We start from the raw sequence: 19,460 nt of genomic DNA, 5'->3' as shown, positions 1-19,460 counted from the left end.
CGATCTAAAGCCTTCATACAACATTTTAAGCTTATTATTAGTTTCTTATTGACCTATCTTTGATTGTGTAACGATTGCATCTTTGTTCTATGGTATTGTGAACCTAGGATTGTTACCTCTTGGATGCTAATTTTATTATATTTCATGCGATTGCCTGCAAACGGTTTGTCTCATCAATCGACTGTCATCTGCACTTCTTTGGCATAAAATTATCTGGTACATGAAACCAAAAGAGGTGCTTGTATGTTGGTGATGCAGTTCTGTTGCTCATGATTATGAATCTTCTTTATCATATATATATATCACCTTAAGCAGTGTCTGTATCCTCTGTTTAATGTTTCCTGCTTTCCATTTGAAAGATAAATTCAAAAGCACAGTGCCTAGAAATTGTTTCTGCAAACTTAAAGTTCTGTTGTCTATACAATTGTAAAGTGATATTAAGCATGGTAGTCTCTGTAAAACTTGTATAAACTTAATGCTTGGAAACATTTTTTTTCTATAATTGCAGTTACTTAAGGATGGTTTAGGTATGAGGCTTACTTAGCATTTAAGGTAAAATAACTTAGTCAGTAGAAAGTTGAGATGCTGAAGGAGATGTTAAGACTTAAGAAAGGTGATTAGTAAGTTCTGTATTGCACTATTGTACTTTTTTGCCTTTCGTGTTAGTTTAAACTTTCATGGCTTAATTTTATTGACTTCATTCTTTTTCTTAGGTGATGTATTTGTGTGCTTTTGATGCTCTCACACTTTGAGATGTTGAGAAAAATGAGGGGTATGATGTTATGATTAGGTTAGTTGTTGCAATGAGCTTGCATTTGGAATTCAAGAATCAGAATTCCAGCCATAAGCGTTTTATATACATATATATATGTTTGATAATATTTCAAGGGGAAAAGGGGATGAAGTATCATATGATATGAGGTTAGAATTATATGATTTAGGTATGTTTGATAGATGGATGGTTTGAGTTTGGCATGGTCTTTCTTTTAACGGCATTTAATAGCATCCTGTGTTCAAATTAATGGTCGATGCCTAGCTTTGGCCTTGGCTTTGCCCGTAGAGATTTCTATTTGTTTTGTTGATTGCTTTGCTATTATGATTTAGGAGGTGGTGGTGGTGTAGCTGTTGATATTTCTTATATTGGATTCGCAGGTGCACATTTTAGAGTGCACTATAACTGCAGTAGTGATACTGTAAGATAATGCCTTAGACCGTGGATTGTTTTTATTGTTAGTAGTATTGTCTACCCCGCCATGCCTGGGGGTTTTAAATCTTTTTTACAAATTTTATTTTAATTCATACTAAAATAATTTAAAAAAACTATAATTATTCTTTTTTGTTAATTATGAAAATTATTTTTATTATTTAAAATTGAGAATAGGCTTTAAATTAATTGGTGAGTTAATGTCTCGATTAATCATTTTAAATATATCATTTAAATATAAAAAATATTTTGTTGATATGATGTGAATACTTAATATTTTTAATCAATCTACAAGTGAAGGTGTGAAATTAACTATTTTAAGTAGATTATTTTCAAATAAAAGCAAAAAAAAAAAGTTAAAAATATTAAGTACGAATCTTAAATCGATTTGCAAATTGCTGGACGGATTAACTTTTTTATACATAATTTTAAATTAAATTTAAATTATTTTTCTCCTTTTAACTTTTTTTTAACTGGTTGGTTGTAAAAGTTAACATGGGAACCAACCAATTTAAATATATCATTTCAAATTAAAATTAAATTTATTTAATACATTATCAATATAGCTTTTAGAGTTCATAAGTGGGTTCTATTAGACCCATGTTTGATTTAGCGTATAAAAGAAAAATTAAAAAATTAAAAAAGGACATGTATCAATAGTTGAACCTTCTAATATAATTAAACATTTGATATTACAATATTATCTACGAAAATAAAATTAATTAATTAATTAAATTAAAAAATAATTTATAAAATGATTTTTCCCAAAATTGAGTCAACATGATAAATTATTTAAATATTTTTAAATTTGATGTCTTAAAAAATAAAATAATATAAGTTGACATACAACATAAAAAAATTTGACATAATGCAGAAAAAATATCAACTACCATAAAAATACATACAAAATAAAGCTAGCTAGCTAGTAGACCCACCTACAAAAGAAGAAAAAAACAGACACTTGCTTTGGTGTTATTTGTTTTTATGTTTGAAATGTTATAACGTGTAAATAATTCGTTTATATGTATATATATATTTGTCATATTTATTTTATTTTGTGTTAATATAATTTTTAATTTTTTAATTTAAGAAAATGTAAAAACTTAATAATGTAATATTTTGAGATTGTGCCACATTTTCACTTGAAAAAAATTTTCTTAAGTTTGAAATGTAATACTTATTTATCTAAATTCATTCTAGATGTATTTTTAATAAGTTTAAATTTTCTTTTTTTTTTATAAAATATCAGTTTTTAAGTTATTATTATTTTAAAAACCTATATAAATTTACAAAAAATAAATATATATATAGTTAAAAACGTATAAAAAGACTGTAACAGTGAAAATTATTAAAATTTTATAATATATAAATTAATAAAAATTATAAAAATATATAAGCATATAAAAGGACTAAAAATTTATAAATTTATAAAAAAAGTATAAATATATAAAATAACTAAAAAGCACATGACCATAGACAAAGATTGTCTAGATACATTTAAACCTAGTCATCCATAAGTTTAAGTCCATTCTTGATGCAAAAAACTTTTTTATATTCTTTTATTACTTTATATATTTAAAAATTTCATATATTTTTAATTTCAAAATAACAATAATTTGACTTTTTTATAAAAAAAGTTAAAATATATAAATTTATTAACAAATACATCTAGAATGAATATAGACAAATAGTTGTTAAACATATGTCCAAACTCATTCTTGATGTAAAAAAAATATATTTTTATTAATTCATATATTTTAAAATATTTTTAAAATTTTTAATTTATGTCTGCCGTGACATACTAAGATGTTGCCACATCTCTGGCGGATTGATTATCAATATCATGTTAGTACAAACTAACGGTTTTAGGGAGGAAGTATCAACTAGGTCCACAAAAAATTTTCAAGTACCAACTAAATATTTTTGGACAAATTCAAGAAACAAACTAGAACATGTATAATTGGCTCGCTTTCTCCCCTCAAATATATATATTGAAAAGCCAAAAGAATAAAGCATTTATATTGAATTTATATAATATAAAATGTATAATATACATATATTTACATTGAAACGTAAAAGATTTCCCAGAAGAAATAAAAAGAATCAAACCAGTAAAGCATTCTAAGTTGGCGTCAAAATAGGAAAATTCAGAAATGCATATTTATTTTACTAATGCATATCTGAGTCAGCCCTCTATAGCAGCAACCAGAAAAGATGCAGAAAGGAAGATTTTATAATGCAAATATCCTATCCTGGACTAACTTAAATGTACGTTCTACGGTAAGTCCATTGTGCAATGATGCCAACTCTTTTAACTCATGTCAAGCGTCTCTCTACCAAAGGTGCGTATACAAATGTTACAAAAGGAAACAATGCACTGCACTAAATACTTCACCTTTGTCAACCACGTGTATGAAGAAGTCCACGACGAAGAGAACCTGATAAACCACGCTGTCTCCCCCCCTACATTGTTAAATTAGAGGGTAAGCTACTTACTAGGTGTATATATATATATCACCAAATCAAATCCAGGGATAAATTAAACAAAACAAAAACCTTTTCACTGTTAAACATGTCATCTGCAATGGCATCCATTTTTTTTCTCTTTTTCTCCTCCTCAACAGATTCGGCCAAGTCCCCACTTCCAAATTCATAATCTCTAGGATCCAGAAAAGGAGACACAACCATGCACACAGATACGAAATAAGTTACAATAATATCCAATCCAAACAATCAAATATAATGTGGAATCCAAATAGAGCTTTGATCTAGGATCTTACTTGTAAGGATACTTTGAAAATGGAACAAGATTGTTGAAGCTATTTCCAGACTGAATGCTTGCCTATATAGGTTCACGAATATAAGACACACAATAATAAAGATTCGAACAGTTAATAATATTCCAACCATATACATGATGCAAGTAGAAGTCAACATGAACTCTAGTTTTCCAACTTATATTTACTTGGCAGGGAATTCCTAGCAGACAAATTACATGTCGCACAAATTGATGACTTGAGAAATCAGTAACAAAAAGGAAAAGGAAAAAGAAGCATGATTTTCCAGAGTCAGATCCAGTCCCAACCATAAAAAGAAGGCAGTGTTTCTATGTCTCAACAGAAAACCAAGGAGAATTAGCAACATAAAATCATGATGACATGATTACAGAATAAAACCTAATGCATGCATCCATGAAGACTGTTACCTTGCGAAAGCGCTTGTAATTTATAACACCGTTGTCTTCTTTAAAGCTATTTTTGGAAGTTATATTTACATCTCTGACTATTAAAACTTGGCTATAAACAATATTAGAACTTCCATATTCAGACTCGTCAGCCTTGTCTCTTCTTGCTGTCATACAACAATTATCATCTTTAGAGGTCACTTGGTCATCCTTCAATCTAATAGCATCCTGATATGTAGACACTTCCGCTTTGCTCACATAGCTAGGTGCTTCCATGGAAATTCCATCTCTGCTCACATAATTCTGGGCCCCTTCTTTACATGTAGTAGCATTCACATTAACTGATGTAGCCATTTCAATTTCCTCATCGGAATCTGCTACTACAGTTTCGTCTGTGGAGCAAGAAGAAGAAACAGGTACTGCAAAGAGATAACTCATTAGCCTAACCTTAATACTCATAAATTAGAAGTAAATGCTACTTCCACGAAATATAAGAACAGAATAAATAAGAGGAATCAATTCAAAAATAAAAAGTTAAAAAATGATTCCATTGAATCCAGTCAAAATTTTGGGAATGAAATCATCTATATGCATACAAATTGTAGTTAGTCATACTGCAAAACTAATATAATACAAATACTACAGAGAAAAAAACAGCATCACTAGGCACCATTTACAAACTTTTACAGCTAAAGAACCTTCACTTAAGAAGGGGGGAGGGGGGTGGGGGGAAGAGAAGAGTTTATCCTAAAGCAAACTTCAAAAAGTCATGGTAATCCAAAATTTTATGCATGTTAATCCAAAATCCATATCTAAACTCTCCTTTCCATCCTCCAAATAATAGTATCCTTACATGGATTTTAATAGTATTTACATCTGTTAATATTTATAATTTATCTTTATCATTGATTTGAAATTTTCCCATCCAAATATATCATATTTTATTTTGTACCAAAAGTATAGTGAAATGTCAAATTTGCACTTTATTATTATTTCTTTCTTTATGTTTATGCAGATTGTGTGCCTTATTAACTCCGTTAGCTAAATAAATAACATGCAAAACAAGCAACATCCCTAAAAATGTCATGATGTTTTTCTTTTTAGTTTATTTTCTCTAAATTGTTTAAAACTTTGAATTAAGGTTTTTTTCAAAAGATCTTTCAGGGAAAAAAAATCTTAAGAGAGAAATTGGGGAGAATGAAGGAGAGTAAGTGAACAGAGAGAGAGAGAGAGAGAGAGAGAGAGAGAGAGAGAAGGAGCACTGGCAGTAGATAAAAGGTCAGATCGATGTGATGTGCCTAGCATGAGGTACCCTCCCCCATTCCACCGTATTCTCTCTCTCTCTCTCTCTCCTTTCCTCCCCCTCCCCCTCCCCCTCCCCCTCTAATTTTCTATCCCTGATTTTGTTTCTTCTTCTTTCTTTCTTTTTTTTTTTTAAAATTTTCTTCTTTTTCTTCAGTTCATTTTTGAAGTTGTCATTCAATTTAAAAAATAGAACACTTTTTACAGACAAAGAATCGACGTGCAATTATCTGGATATAACATGAATTCATACCTGATGATGATATCAATATAGACTGATCCAATTTTCCACATAAAATAGCACGTATTAATGCCATCTCATCCACTCTATATGATAAACCGAGTTTATCCAAGTGATCAAACTTGTCCACTGATCTTCCAGGGATGACATATGTAAGACAAGTATTTTCTCCACACCCAAAGGCCTAGAAGAAAAATGTTCAATAGCAAGCCCACATGCAGATGACAAATTTGCAGGGTTATCACTTGGAGCTTAACCAATAAATCAACAGTAAAAACAGAAATAATATTTAATAGTCAATTACTGGGTAACATTCTATTGGCAGATTTAGATTAGCATCCATCAAATAAATTCAAGCACTGGCCTCCCTATTATTAATGTCGCTTCCTCATAACATTGGAAACTTGCTACTACACATGCTTGCGTTCTGTAATTCATGTTAACCAACATTCTTGCAACATCAACTGAACGCTATAAGCACTAGTTTTCCTGTCCTAAAACTCCTTCCTATTCATTTTATTGTTTTTGGGTATGATACATTCTTAGAGAAAAGAATCAACTGTAATTTAATTCTGCATGAGAGGTTTAATGGTCAGAGCACTCTCACCAAAGAAATATCCCACTAAACTACCTAAGCCATCCAACTTGTAGCTTACCTTTCAGGAAATTAACAAATAGGCAGCTGGTTAAGAGGCATAGAAGACAAAACTGTGGTAGGAACAATTCATTCGTTCACATTCACGAGGTTTGCCATCTTCTTAGTGTGTAGTGAAAACGGTTTGAGACCTTAAAAATAATACTTTTAGTAACCTAGGGCAAAATACCAAGACCATTCTTGCGATGTTCTCGATCCAATAAATAAGGGAACATAACATACTTCATGCAGAACAAGTAGGTGAAAGAGATAGAAAATAAGTTTATATGATAATCACAAATAGGCAGAAACAATTACAGAGGAAGTGAGGAAATAAAGGGAGAAATTGAAGAAAGGAGAAAACCCAACAAGAATCATTAAGAGCGTGAGCATCTCAATAATTGATATCTCAAAATCTCAACTATTCATCATCTAAAACCTAATTAAAACTAAAATAAGAAGATATTTATGGCTAAACCCAAAACCTTAATAAAATGCCAATACCAAATTTAACCCTAAAACTATTTTAACCTAACCATTCTAAAATATCTCATCTATACGATGATTAAACCAATAAAATATAAAAGAAATTCCTAGAAAAATTAATCTCTCAACTAGCATGACTCCATTGTTCAACATTGTTACAGCAAATTCATCCAAACATAAACAACTGCTAATTACATAGAACTACAGTAGTTTCAGTAACATTACATGCTATTTGTACAAATAAAGAACAAGTAGGTGAAAGAGATAGAAAATAAGTTTATATGATAATCACAAATAGGCAGAAACAATTACAGAGGAAGTGAGGAAATAAAGGGAGAAATTGAAGAAAGGAGAAAACCCAACAAGAATCATTAAGAGCGTGAGCATCTCAATAATTGATATCTCAAAATCTCAACTATTCATCATCTAAAACCTAATTAAAACTAAAATAAGAAGATACTTATGGCTAAACCCAAAACCTTAATAAAATGCCAATACCAAATTTAACCCTAAAACTATTTTAACCTAACCATTCTAAAATATCTCATCTATACGATGATTAAACCAATAAAATATAAAAGAAATTCCTAGAAAAATTAATCTCTCAACTAGCATGACTCCATTGTTCAACATTGTTACAGCAGATTCATCCAAACATAAACAACTGCTAATTACATAGAACTACAGTAGTTTCAGCAATACTACATGCTATTTGTACAAATAAAGAACAAGTAGGTGAAAGAGATTAGAAAATAAGTTTATATGATAATCACAAATAGGCAGAAACAATTACAGAGGAAGTGAGGAAATAAAGGGAGAAATAGAAGAAAGGAGAAAACCCAACAAGAATCATTAAGAGCGTGAGCATCTCAATAATTGATATCTCAAAATCTCAACTATTCATCATCTAAAACCTAATTAAAACTAAAATAAGAAGATACTTATGGCTAAACCCAAAACCTTAATAAAATGCCAATACCAAATTTAACCCTAAAACTATTTTAACCTAACCATTCTAAAATATCTCATCTATACGATGATTAAACCAATAAAATATAAAAGAAATTCCTAGAAAAATTAATCTCTCAACTAGCATGACTCCATTGTTCAACATTGTTACAGCAGATTCATCCAAACATAAACAACTGCTAATTACATAGAACTACAGTAGTTTCAGTAACACTACATGCTATTTGTACAAATAACAAAATTTTATAACTACTCCTGGTTGAAATGCAAATATCACCACTTCAAAAAGAACTTAAGAAGCCCCAAAACTTATTGAGACACCCTGTTCAAATTCAACCAAAAGATCTAGTTCAAATGATCAAATCTAAGTTACCTCCCAAACCTTTGTTGGAGGTCCTATGGGACTCATGCTGACATGCTTAAAAGAACAAAAATTCAGCCAAAGGTGACCAATGCTTAAGCTCTTTAATTCTAGGTGTTATCACAGTATTGATATTCTGTTTTAAAATACAACACAAATGAACAAACAACACTTGAATAATGTTTTCTATGAACTAGTACAACGAGAAAAAAAAATATATCAATTACAATAAAACAAGCCATAAAGAATATTTATGTCACAACAATGATTTTATGTAACTTCTTCAGAGATGACAGATTCTGCAACGCCGAGACAGTTGATAGTTTGTTGTAAAAGAAAACAATGAATAAGAAAACATGAAAAATGAAAGATACCTGACTACTTGAACAAATTTCTTCAACATAGTTAACCCTCGAGCCACTCACTTCCAGCAGAGACTGCAATCTATCCCCAAACTTGTACTACATCAGACAAAAGAACATTAAAATCTGTAGCATGCATTTCAATTCAATGTTCCTAGATACCAACTAGTCTTAGGAACACACATAAAAGTTTTTAGAAACTTTTCTTTCACAAATTATATTAATCCAAAGATTAAACGGTAAAAGCTAACTTAGGATAAAAAGGATACACAGGTAACAGCATGCGTTTCAAATTTGGAAATCAACATGAATGCAAAACATGGTCACTCCATAAAAATCTAGTGCTTACGGACCCAACTGTATGCATGAGCTTTTACAGCAATAAAACAATGATTTAGATAAATATTTAAGAGGCGTCCAATGACAATGAAAGTTGTTGGAAAACTGTGAAAATACTTCAATGCAAGGATTTAATTCACTGATTTTTTCCCTTGTATTAGGTATTAGATTTAGAGCATATCTTAGGAGAAATTAGTCGCAGATTTTTAGAAGAAAAAACAGATTTTTGGAGAGATTTTATTGATCATGTATTTAGTTTGTTTTGCTAATTAACGTAGGTTGTGTACTATAAATATTTAATAGTCTTTAGCCATTGAATATACAAGCCTCTTTTTAGTTTACAACATGGTATCAGAGTTATAGGATTCTTTTCCAGAATTCTTAGTTTTGACCTTCATTGTCATATATTTTGTGAAGCTTTGTGGCCTTCATTGCCAATTGATCACCTTTGTTTTTTTTCCTCTACCAAAAAAGAACTTGTTTAGTCAAGTCTTGAAAACTTTTGTTGGCCTATGTTGACTAATTGACAGCAAAAAATTAGTGTACATAGCTGATTTCTAGGAATTTAATATCCTTTTTCTTCCCATTTTGTGTTCATAAATATCTATGTATTTTTTCTCTTTGTCAATAAAGAGTGAAAATTCTTCAAATCTCGTTGCCTCCTCTGATTTTAACAAGGTATCAGAACTAAATTTCTAGATTTAAGAAGAATTTCTCTCAAAAATTTTCAAAATCCCAAAACCTAGGATTAAAATTTTTAGTACTTACCCCTTTAGGCCCACCATTTTTTCTCACTGCTCCCACCAAAGGAGTTGGAACCCATCGCCATTGAAACCCCGAATTCCGATGACTAACAGACCCGCACATGAGTCTTATGCACCTCCGTCAGCTTGTAAACTCTTCCTCACATGTCAGCGCATAATACCACTCTGCCAAAGTTCCTTCTTTCCATCCTTGCCATCAAGCTTGGTGCATATTCTCGGTCCTCCTCTGTTCTTGAGGTCAATTGGGGTTGGTTAGATATCCTTGTATTAAGCCACTATTTGGGTAATAGAATTTTGGAATTTGTTTTTGACTATTATCATTTTTTTTTCAAAGGAATATCCTTTTTTTTTGTTATTTGGTCTTTTCCCTGCTCCTTTTTTTTAAATGGTGGATGATAAAAACATCATAGCAACTAGTTTCAACAACCCATCATTACAAATTAGTCCCGCAAAACTCAATGAGAATAACTATCTTGCATGGTTGAGGTCATGTTTGTTATTCATGAAAGTTAGAGGATTGCGGGGTTACATCACTGGTGATACAAGAAAACCAGCATCGAATAATCCTACTTTTAATCAATACGACTCGAAAAACTCTTGTGTTATGGCATGGCTCATTAATTCCATACAACCCCACATTTCCGGAACATACCTGCTACTTGACAATATAGCAAAAATATGGAATGCAACTTCCCTCACCTACTCGCATGTTGGGAACGACATTCAAATTTTTGAAATCCAAAATAAGGTTCACATTACTAATCAAGGTGAGATGACAATTTCTCAGTATTTTTCTGAACTAGGTGGTTTATGGCAGAAGCTAGATTATTATCAAGATTTCCAAGCAGGGTGTACTAGAGATGCGGTAAAGTTTCAAAAGCTAGTAGGAAAGGAGTGAGATTATGATTTTCTGGTCAGGTTAAACAATGAGTATGATCATATCAGGGTTTAGGTCCTTAGAAAAACCCCGTTTCCCTCTCTTGAGCAAGCATGTTCCTATGTCCAGCAAGAAGAAAGCACAAGAGGTGTTATGCTCTATATAGCACTGGATGAGAAGGCTAGATGATCACTAGTCAAGAGCAACAAAAGGTTGGTAATTCTAAAAAAAATCACCAGCATTATGACTATTGTGAAAAACCACGACACCAAAGAAACTTGTTGGTAGATGCATGGTTGACCCACTAGTGGACATGGGGGAAACAAGGTAAGTCAACAAGGCCTCAAGCAAATTTGTCAGAAACCACAAATACTGTTAAGGAGACAACTTCCTGTTGAGAGCTTTTCTTCTAATGAAATTCAGCATCTTAGATGTCTTTTATCCCAAATTGACTCCACCTCTAGTGTAACATCCAACTGTGTGAAATTAGGTACTGCTTTTAGCTCCCACATTCCAATAAACCGTATTTTGTTCTTACTAAATGAATTGGAAATGAAGGAAGCTTGAGGCATACACTAATGTTGATTATGCCGGATCAATAACTGCTAAAGATTAGTGTCAAGATACTACACCTTCCTCCAAGGCAATCTTGTGACATGGAAAAGTTTTTTTTATAAAAAAAACACAGTGTAGGTCAATCAAGTGTAGAGGTTGAATTTCAGGTAATGGCTTAAGGCCTGTCTGAAATACTTTGGTTGAAGATCATTATTGAAGATTTCAAGATTAAGTGCAATGACCCAATGAGCTTATTGTGACAACAAATCTGCAATTAGCAAAACTCATAACCTAGTAAAACATTACCAGACAAAGCATGTTGAAGTCGATAGATAGTTTATCGAAGAGAAATTAGACAATGGATTGATATGCACACCTTATGTGTCCACACATAGAAACTTGTTGATGTTCTTATCAAAAGGTCAAGTAACTCAGTTTTCCAGACTATTTTATCCTAGTTGCATACAAAGAATACCTATTCATCAGCTTGAAGAGAAGTCTAGGAAAACTGCAAAAATAAATCTTCAAATGCAAGGATTTAATTCCCTAATCTGTTCCTTGTAATCAAGGATTTTTTTTAGAGCAGATTTTAGGCGAAAGTAGCAGCAAAGTTTTAGGAGAAATGGAAAATAATTTGGGGAGATTTTATTAATTATGTATTTAGGTTGTTTCCCTAATTAGCTAGGCTATTTACTATAAATCTGTTCCATCCTTTGTTGATAAATATAGTTTCTTTTCAGTTTATGACAAAAATCATAAGCAAGAAACCAATTCAAAAATGAAAAAACAAATGATACAGGTGTGTTTAACATATACTTTCTGTGGATTTGGTGGAATTTTTCTTTAATTGTTTATACGATGTCCATGTATGTCACATCCTCAATTTTGCTATAAGCTAATTTAGCAACGTGTCCAGCAAGCCATATATAAAATGGATACCCAAAAAATTAAATACTTTTCCACTTGTAACCACCCAATATTAACATGTGGATGTGAGAATCAGTGAACAAAAAGCAAAACCACCAAAGCAAAAGATGATTATATAAATGGCATCAACTTTCTTCTTTCCCTCCCCTTTTATGGTGGACTCTGGACACAAGAAAATAAAACCTTCAGAGCAATTACGAGTATGAAAATATTACCACATGTGTAGATTCTAAGAGAAAGGTGTATCCTCCCAAACAGTTTTCACGCATTTTTGGGTCTGAAACTTCAACAAATGCTCCATCCACCATAATTGTTGGAACATGGCTGAGAGCAAAAACATAAATTAGTACCTTTACAGTGGAAAAACTTCATGTGTAAAAATAACCCAAAAGATGTAACATTGAAATAATACTTACGAACAGCAATCAGGAAACTTAGTCTGGATACTTCTCTCAGCTACAAGCTAAAAAAAGTACAGTAGTAAGTACAATGAGATAATAAGTAAACATCAACAGTTTGAATTGGATCAAAGAAAAAGTTGTATTAATTTGATCAACAAAAATATTCTTAAATGTGTAAAAATAGCAAGGCAATTCCACAACAAATCTACTTGTACTAGATATGGTAGCAAATAGTAGATTCCACATTGTTTGATAATAATTGATTGAGAAAACTATCATCTTAATGTATCATCTTGGGAAGTTAAACACTTACCTTTACTTAATTCCTAGCTAACAAAGCCTTAAGCCTTTATAATTTCTTTCAATTTTTGCATTTTCCAGCATATCTTGGTCATTCAAGTAACTGGAAACTTACCTCTTCATGTACCATCATTTTTTTAGAATGAATAAAAGGGAAAAAAAAAAAAAGAAAAGAAGCAAGCCATTTGAGTTCAGAGGATGTTTACTATTTTCCATTTCAGTACTTTAGCCCTACATTTCTGTTTTTACAAAGTGACCATTTTGAAGAACAAGTACAGACAATGAATGTCAGAGCCACTCAACAAAGATAATATGCTAATAATCTAATTTATAATGATAATTTTTTTCTATTACACTAACAATTTTGCATAATTGAATTCAATGTAGATTAACATAGCAAATCTAATTTCTCTCACTTTTTGCATTTTCAGCATGCCTTAGTGATTCAAACAACTGAAAACTTACGTCTTCATGTACCACTTTTTGGAAAAAAAAAAAAAAAAGCCATTTGAGTTCAGAAAACTTTTAGTATATTCTCAGTATTTTAACCTTAAATGTCTGCCTTTAAAAACTGGTAATTTTTGAAGAACAAGTACAGACAATGAATGTTGGTGGACTCAACAAGGATAATAAGCTAATAATCTAATGTATTATGATAATTTTTTCTATTACATTAAAAACTTTTCATAGTTGAGTTCATTATAGATTAATTCACTTTTTCTTTTCCTTGAACAAAAAATATAGAACAATTTACAAGCATTACTTAGATAAGTTAACCTTGTCTATTCAAGACAGGAAAATATAATACAATTTACAAACATTGCTCAAATAAGTTGCTTCAATTCTTAGATCCATATCTCCATCTCCGTTTGTAATCCAAACATAAAAAAGGCACCATTTCAAGGCAGAAAATGCTAGCCAAACATATTAAAAATGTCCAGGAAGAGGTAGAGAAATCCTCACTAAACACTCTGATTATTTAAGTTGTTAGATACACTTCTATAACCAAAGGAGTATTGGGAAAATACAGATATAACACCTCAAGGAATTTTACCTTGCTGGTTGACTGGTAGCAAAATGTAAAATGATGATTTATACAACCACAAATAAAAGGAAGGCCCTAAGGCCTTCCACAATGGACACCGGTCCATTTTTTTCCTTCCACTTTTTGATATGAAAACATTATGGGTAAAGTTCAATTCTAATCCCTCTACTTTTTAGATTATAAGAATGGTTAAAGTTCAATTTGATCCCTATATTTCACTCAAATTTAAGATTTAATCAATATACTTTAATTTTGACATAATTTGATACCTCAACTTTTATAATGCCATTGGTTAGTCTAAATACTTTATTCTAATTAAAATGATGATGCGAATTTTTAAGAATTGTTAGCACCGTTAAAATTCCTTATTATATTCAAGTCTGTTACAATGTTATTTTTTTGTTAGGTGGATACCAAGTTTATTTTACTTTTTTCAAAATGTCATACCAACATAATAGAATTCTAACAGTGTTGACAAATAGACCTAAATTTTTAAATTTGAAAAGTAGAGAGACTAAATTCCTAAAAATAAAAGTATGGACACTAAATTTCAAATATGCAAAGAGTTCAAAAACTTTGAGCAAATTGTAACCTTTAAATTTTTACACTATAATTTAGTCAAGAAATAAATAATTAACCCAACGCGAAGCGTGGGTGGAAACTGTACTAATTTGAGACTAAAGGTCAGCATACAAATTCTTTCCTTTAGTTCTCTCTTTACTGAATATTAATTAGGTAGTCTTTTCTAATTATGTCTGGGATGTTTGGAAATAATCTCCTCTTTTACCAAATTGAGAGTATATAGTCTTGCCTTTCATTGAAATACTGAGTTTAGGAGCAAACTCTAGCTTCCATGAAACTTGAAGAATATATGTTACACAGTAAGGAACAAAATACTTCATTCCTAAACCTTTGTGCGATCAAAGAACTAAGCTCTCCAATTAGGTTTGGCATCTTGAATTCAAATAAAGATCTCGAACATTTATCATTAATTCAGTAAACATCAGGTAGGACTAAGATCCCTAACATTTGGAGTGTGGAAATCTTATAGTCAGCTAATAGCAACCCCATAGACAAGACCAAGAAGAAAAATAAGCACAATTCTTGAATATTTCAAACAAAGAGATTCATAAAATAAATATGGCATTTTGATATTAAGCATTCTCATCCAATCAAAATTACATGCCTACATAATTATTAATTTTGGTTGAACAACTTAAAATCATCATTACAATTAAAGGAGATAAGATAGGGTATTTGACTATCTGTACCTCAAGCCAACTAGTACGTAAGAGCGGTTTCTTAGCCACAATTGCATCAAGTAGATCCCTTTTCAGGGGCACATGTTGATCAACAATCACATGTGTACAATCCTCACTGTAAACATGAGTAAGACGAGCACCTTCATGACATGGTAATGATAGTCAGCCAAATATATAATAAGAACTTTTCTCTCATCAAAAAGCAAGCTGAGCTTAATACAAAATCAATATTATATTCTACATACTAATTGGCATTGGCATAGTTGTCAGTGCAAGAGGATGTGGGTTCAAGTGCACTGAAGCGCCTTTAACCTCCTATTTATTAAAAAAAAAATCTACATACAAAAGGTAAAGAATTGAAGATTATGATTCTAAGATTTTCACCATTCTACCGTATTTCCTAGTGAACAATTTCTTTTTTCAGCATCCTAGCAATGCAACAGCCATCCAAGTAAAGTCAGTACACCCCTTATTTGGTCAAGCCAAAATTATTGACAATAAAATGTTAGATACCAAGTAGCCTAAGTTGTTGAACTCTAAGACTCAAATAGTGAAGTCTTTACAATGAAATCACATGAACAGAATCCTATTCTTTTGGCCAATTCTTCCTTCCAATTAGTGTTTCTCCCCAATGACTTGCAAAATCCACAATTAATTTCAACTTCAACGCACCTAGTTTTGAGAGAAGTGGATCATAGTTTTTTCTAATTGTTCAATTTATCGCTCATGCTAAACAAGGAAATAACGACAACATTTCCTAACACCCAGATGTTAGAAGCATGATAAGCAAAAATATTTGAGGGTAGAACAAAAGGACTCCAAGTTTCAATCCATCAAATTTAATTATCAGTTTTGGTTTCCCTTTCTTAATTCTAGACGTAGAGGCAACATTAAAATTTTCTGAATGTGGATAAAATAATTTAAAAGGAAAAAAAAAGAATAAAAGATAAGTTTTAAAGGTGAAATTATAGGAAAAAATCTTTGTGAAGATTGAAGCCAAATGATGGATTTTAACTAACCAATGGATGAAACTTTGTCCTGAAGATGATGATTCATCTGGGAGGCCTCAGCACAGCAGATATAGAGTACAAGCGGCACATAAGAGAATCTAAATAGATACAAGGGGCAGAGAATTTAGAGAATTGATACGAAATCACTGAATTCATTGAAATAGGAAAATTATTGAATTGGCAGTACCGAAAGGTTGCATTTCCTGTTCCAAAAGAAAGGAGGTCCCCATCTTCTAATGAGGTCTGTTTATTAGGAAAATGATGAACTTTCTTGTTAGAACTAAGATTCTTGTTAATGAATGTCCCGTACTTTGACAAATCTCTGATTCGAACTTGACATGATTGAGTCATTTCATCAACCATTATATGAGCATGGATTCTGGACACTCCCTTGTCTTTGTGAATGATGATATCACACCCTTCAACAAATCAAAACACACACACAAAATGAGAGAGAGAGAGAGAGAGAGAGAGAGAGAGAGAATCCCAATAGCAATTATCAACAATAATTAGCATTTAGCAATTTCCTCACAAAGAAACAAAAGGAAAAAAAGCAAATTAGATCACCTTTTCGGCCGACAGAATACGTTCCATTCTTGAAAATATAGTACTTATCTTCTTCTTCTTCTTCTTCTTCTTCTTGTTCAGCTGCACAAATAGATTAGGGTTTCGGTTGTGAGAATAATCCAATACAAAAATGAAGCAATGGTAACACTTCAATTAAGCTTTACTTGCCTGAGGAGGGATCGACGGGAAGCAAAGCCCAAACCATTCTTTACAAATTACTACCTACTGGATTCTATTAAACCAAAGTTAATTTGAAGTTTAAACCAAGTTTTCTCTGCAAACTCCAAACACAAAAAACTTTGCGATTAGTTGCTACGGTGTTTCTGGCTTTGACCGATTAAGGAAAAAGAAACATATATCATCGAGCTCAAAGCTGGACCCCCGACTACAACTGATCATAGCCGGGCTGCCAAGTTCGGCTCAAATAAAAATATTAAATTTGAGTCTCGTTGGGCTTCGCTGGATTGTATTAAAAACTAATTAATATTAATTTTTATATAAAAATAAATTTAAAAAATATAATTACATCAAATACCTCATATACATTAAAATAAATATTAAAGTCTTTATAAAATAAACATATAATATCCAAACAATAATAATAAAATATAACAATATAATACCAAAATGACAACAAACAATAACAAAATAAGGGTGAAAAAGAATTTACACAAATTCGGTCCTAGCTCGAGCCACAAAATCTTATCTGAGAAGCGACCTGTTTAGAAAACGGGTCTTATTTTTTATCTAAGTCTATTTTTTGAGCCTATATTTTTACCAAGTCCACCCCGACTCCTATCTTAATAGTAAATAACTATTTTAAATGGTAAATAGTTGAACTAATTAATAGTATTATAAAAATGGTTAAAATATGTCACAAGTCTCTGTACTTTTTAAAAATTAGGAATTTAGTCATTATACTTTTTAGATTTCAAATTCAGGTTCAACTAGTAACACTTTTTTTTTGGTTAAATTCATTGTTGTGATATTTTTCAAATAAAAAAAATACTTACTTGATAACTATGTAATTAAAAAATGACTTTTTAATTGTAACAACACGTTTTTTTGTGGTGTCGAAAACAGTAATTTCGGGACCACAATTCTAACAAATGAGTTCGTAAATATTATTAAATATGATATTATTGTGAACTTCAATTTTATAAATATTATTAATTGCTCTGTTGGTCAAGGTACAAGTGATTAGTACCGAAAGTTAGTGGTTTTAGAAATGGAGGTATCGAGACTTCATTTCTATAAAACTAGCACGTAAATTATAGTATTTAATATTTACGGAATTATTATATTAGTGAATTGAAGTTTAGTCCAAAAATTTTAAAGTTTAGATAACTAATTAAGGAAAAATAATTAAATCGTAAAAATCGTAAAACTTCATCGTTGTTGATATTTCTTAGCAAAAAGGCTTAATTAATTAATGTAGATAACTCCTTTTAAATAAATGGGACGGTTAATTCTTGATAAATTAGTGAAATTATAAAGTAAAAATAAGGTTAAAATATTAGTTAAATAATTATTAAAACATGAATAAAAGAAAGAAAGCCATCATCTCTTTCAATTTTTCTTCTCCACCCAATTCCTCCATTTTTAGGCAAAGAGTGAATCGGCCAAGCTTTTGAATCTTGCGTGTAAGTCCTTTTGAAGCTATTTTTCGTAATTTTTATATTTTTTATATCATTGTAATTTAATTTAGTTAAATTTTCTTCCGTTTTCAAAATCGTTAAAGTTTAGTAACTTTTTTATTAATGTTAATTGAAGTTTTTGAATGCTAACGGTAGATTTTGAAGCTTAGAAATGAAATAGGACTAAGTTGTAAAAGAAATTTTGCTAGTTTTAAATTCAGGGACTAAAATGAAAATATCTCAAATTTGGCATGAAATTTCTATAAATATTGATCTTAGAGGTTAGTATAAGGATAGAATTGAAATCGGATTGAAAATTGGGGCTTAAATATGAAAATTATGATAGTTTCGATTTTATGGACTAAATTGAATAAAAAGAAAAAATTAGGGACATCCAAATAATGAAATTGAGCTGATATATGTTTATAATAGGGTGATATAAAAGGGTTGAAATTGATAATTGAATTGAATAATTGTATAGATCGGGAATTGGACCAAATTAGAATTAATCGAGAAAAAAGGCAAATCTGTTTATTAGTCCTTAGAGAATTGATCGTTTGTTGTTTTTTCCAGGTAAGATCATACGGTATGTTTGTGTTAAGTTTTTATGTACTTAAAATCATAATTGTAAATATGTTTAATTGAAATTTTGATTGTTTATGATTTGGTACAAAAAGGTGAAATATGGATTAAATCATAAAGAAATGACAAATTGACTAATAAATTGAATATAATGAATTGCAGACTAAGATTGATTAGTTGAATTGAATCAAATTGATATGATTATTTTTTATCTTCGAGATAGAGGACTAAATTGAAAAGATTTAAAAATATTATATATTGTTGTAATTACAAAATTGGCTTTGTGATAAGATAAGTTATAATGTTATGCATAAAAATTGATAATTGGTTGATGACATGACAACATTGACTTAAGACATTGGTGCATAAATTAAATTGAGTAAATTGTTACCCTATTATCTGTTCGGGCAGAATCAAATATAGTTGACATGACATAGGATAGGAAGAATTC

At 30.7% G+C, this 19,460-nt stretch overlaps 1 protein-coding gene across 1 annotated transcript; it reads right to left on the bottom strand.

Moving 5' to 3' along the window:
* Positions 1–3,212: 3,212 nt before the first annotated feature.
* Positions 3,213–17,178, bottom strand: LOC121210865 (nijmegen breakage syndrome 1 protein). Its single transcript, XM_041082701.1, has 13 exons — positions 16,959–17,178; positions 16,791–16,871; positions 16,411–16,642; positions 16,233–16,321; positions 15,223–15,353; positions 12,622–12,668; positions 12,421–12,529; positions 8,756–8,842; positions 5,944–6,115; positions 4,410–4,807; positions 3,985–4,046; positions 3,761–3,863; positions 3,213–3,667 (listed from the first exon to the last, which is right to left on the bottom strand). Exons 1-13 carry the CDS (start codon positions 16,993–16,995, stop codon positions 3,605–3,607), a joined length of 1,611 nt encoding a protein of 536 aa, XP_040938635.1. The 5' UTR covers positions 16,996–17,178; the 3' UTR covers positions 3,213–3,604.
* Between the last annotated feature and the right edge of the window lie 2,282 nt (positions 17,179–19,460).

The sequence above is a fragment of the Gossypium hirsutum genome, chromosome A12 (assembly GCF_007990345.1).
Source record: "Gossypium hirsutum isolate 1008001.06 chromosome A12, Gossypium_hirsutum_v2.1, whole genome shotgun sequence".
Classification (NCBI taxonomy): domain Eukaryota; kingdom Viridiplantae; phylum Streptophyta; class Magnoliopsida; order Malvales; family Malvaceae; genus Gossypium; species Gossypium hirsutum.
Note: the sequence above shows the minus strand (reverse complement) of the source record. Positions and strands in the feature narration are given on the sequence as shown.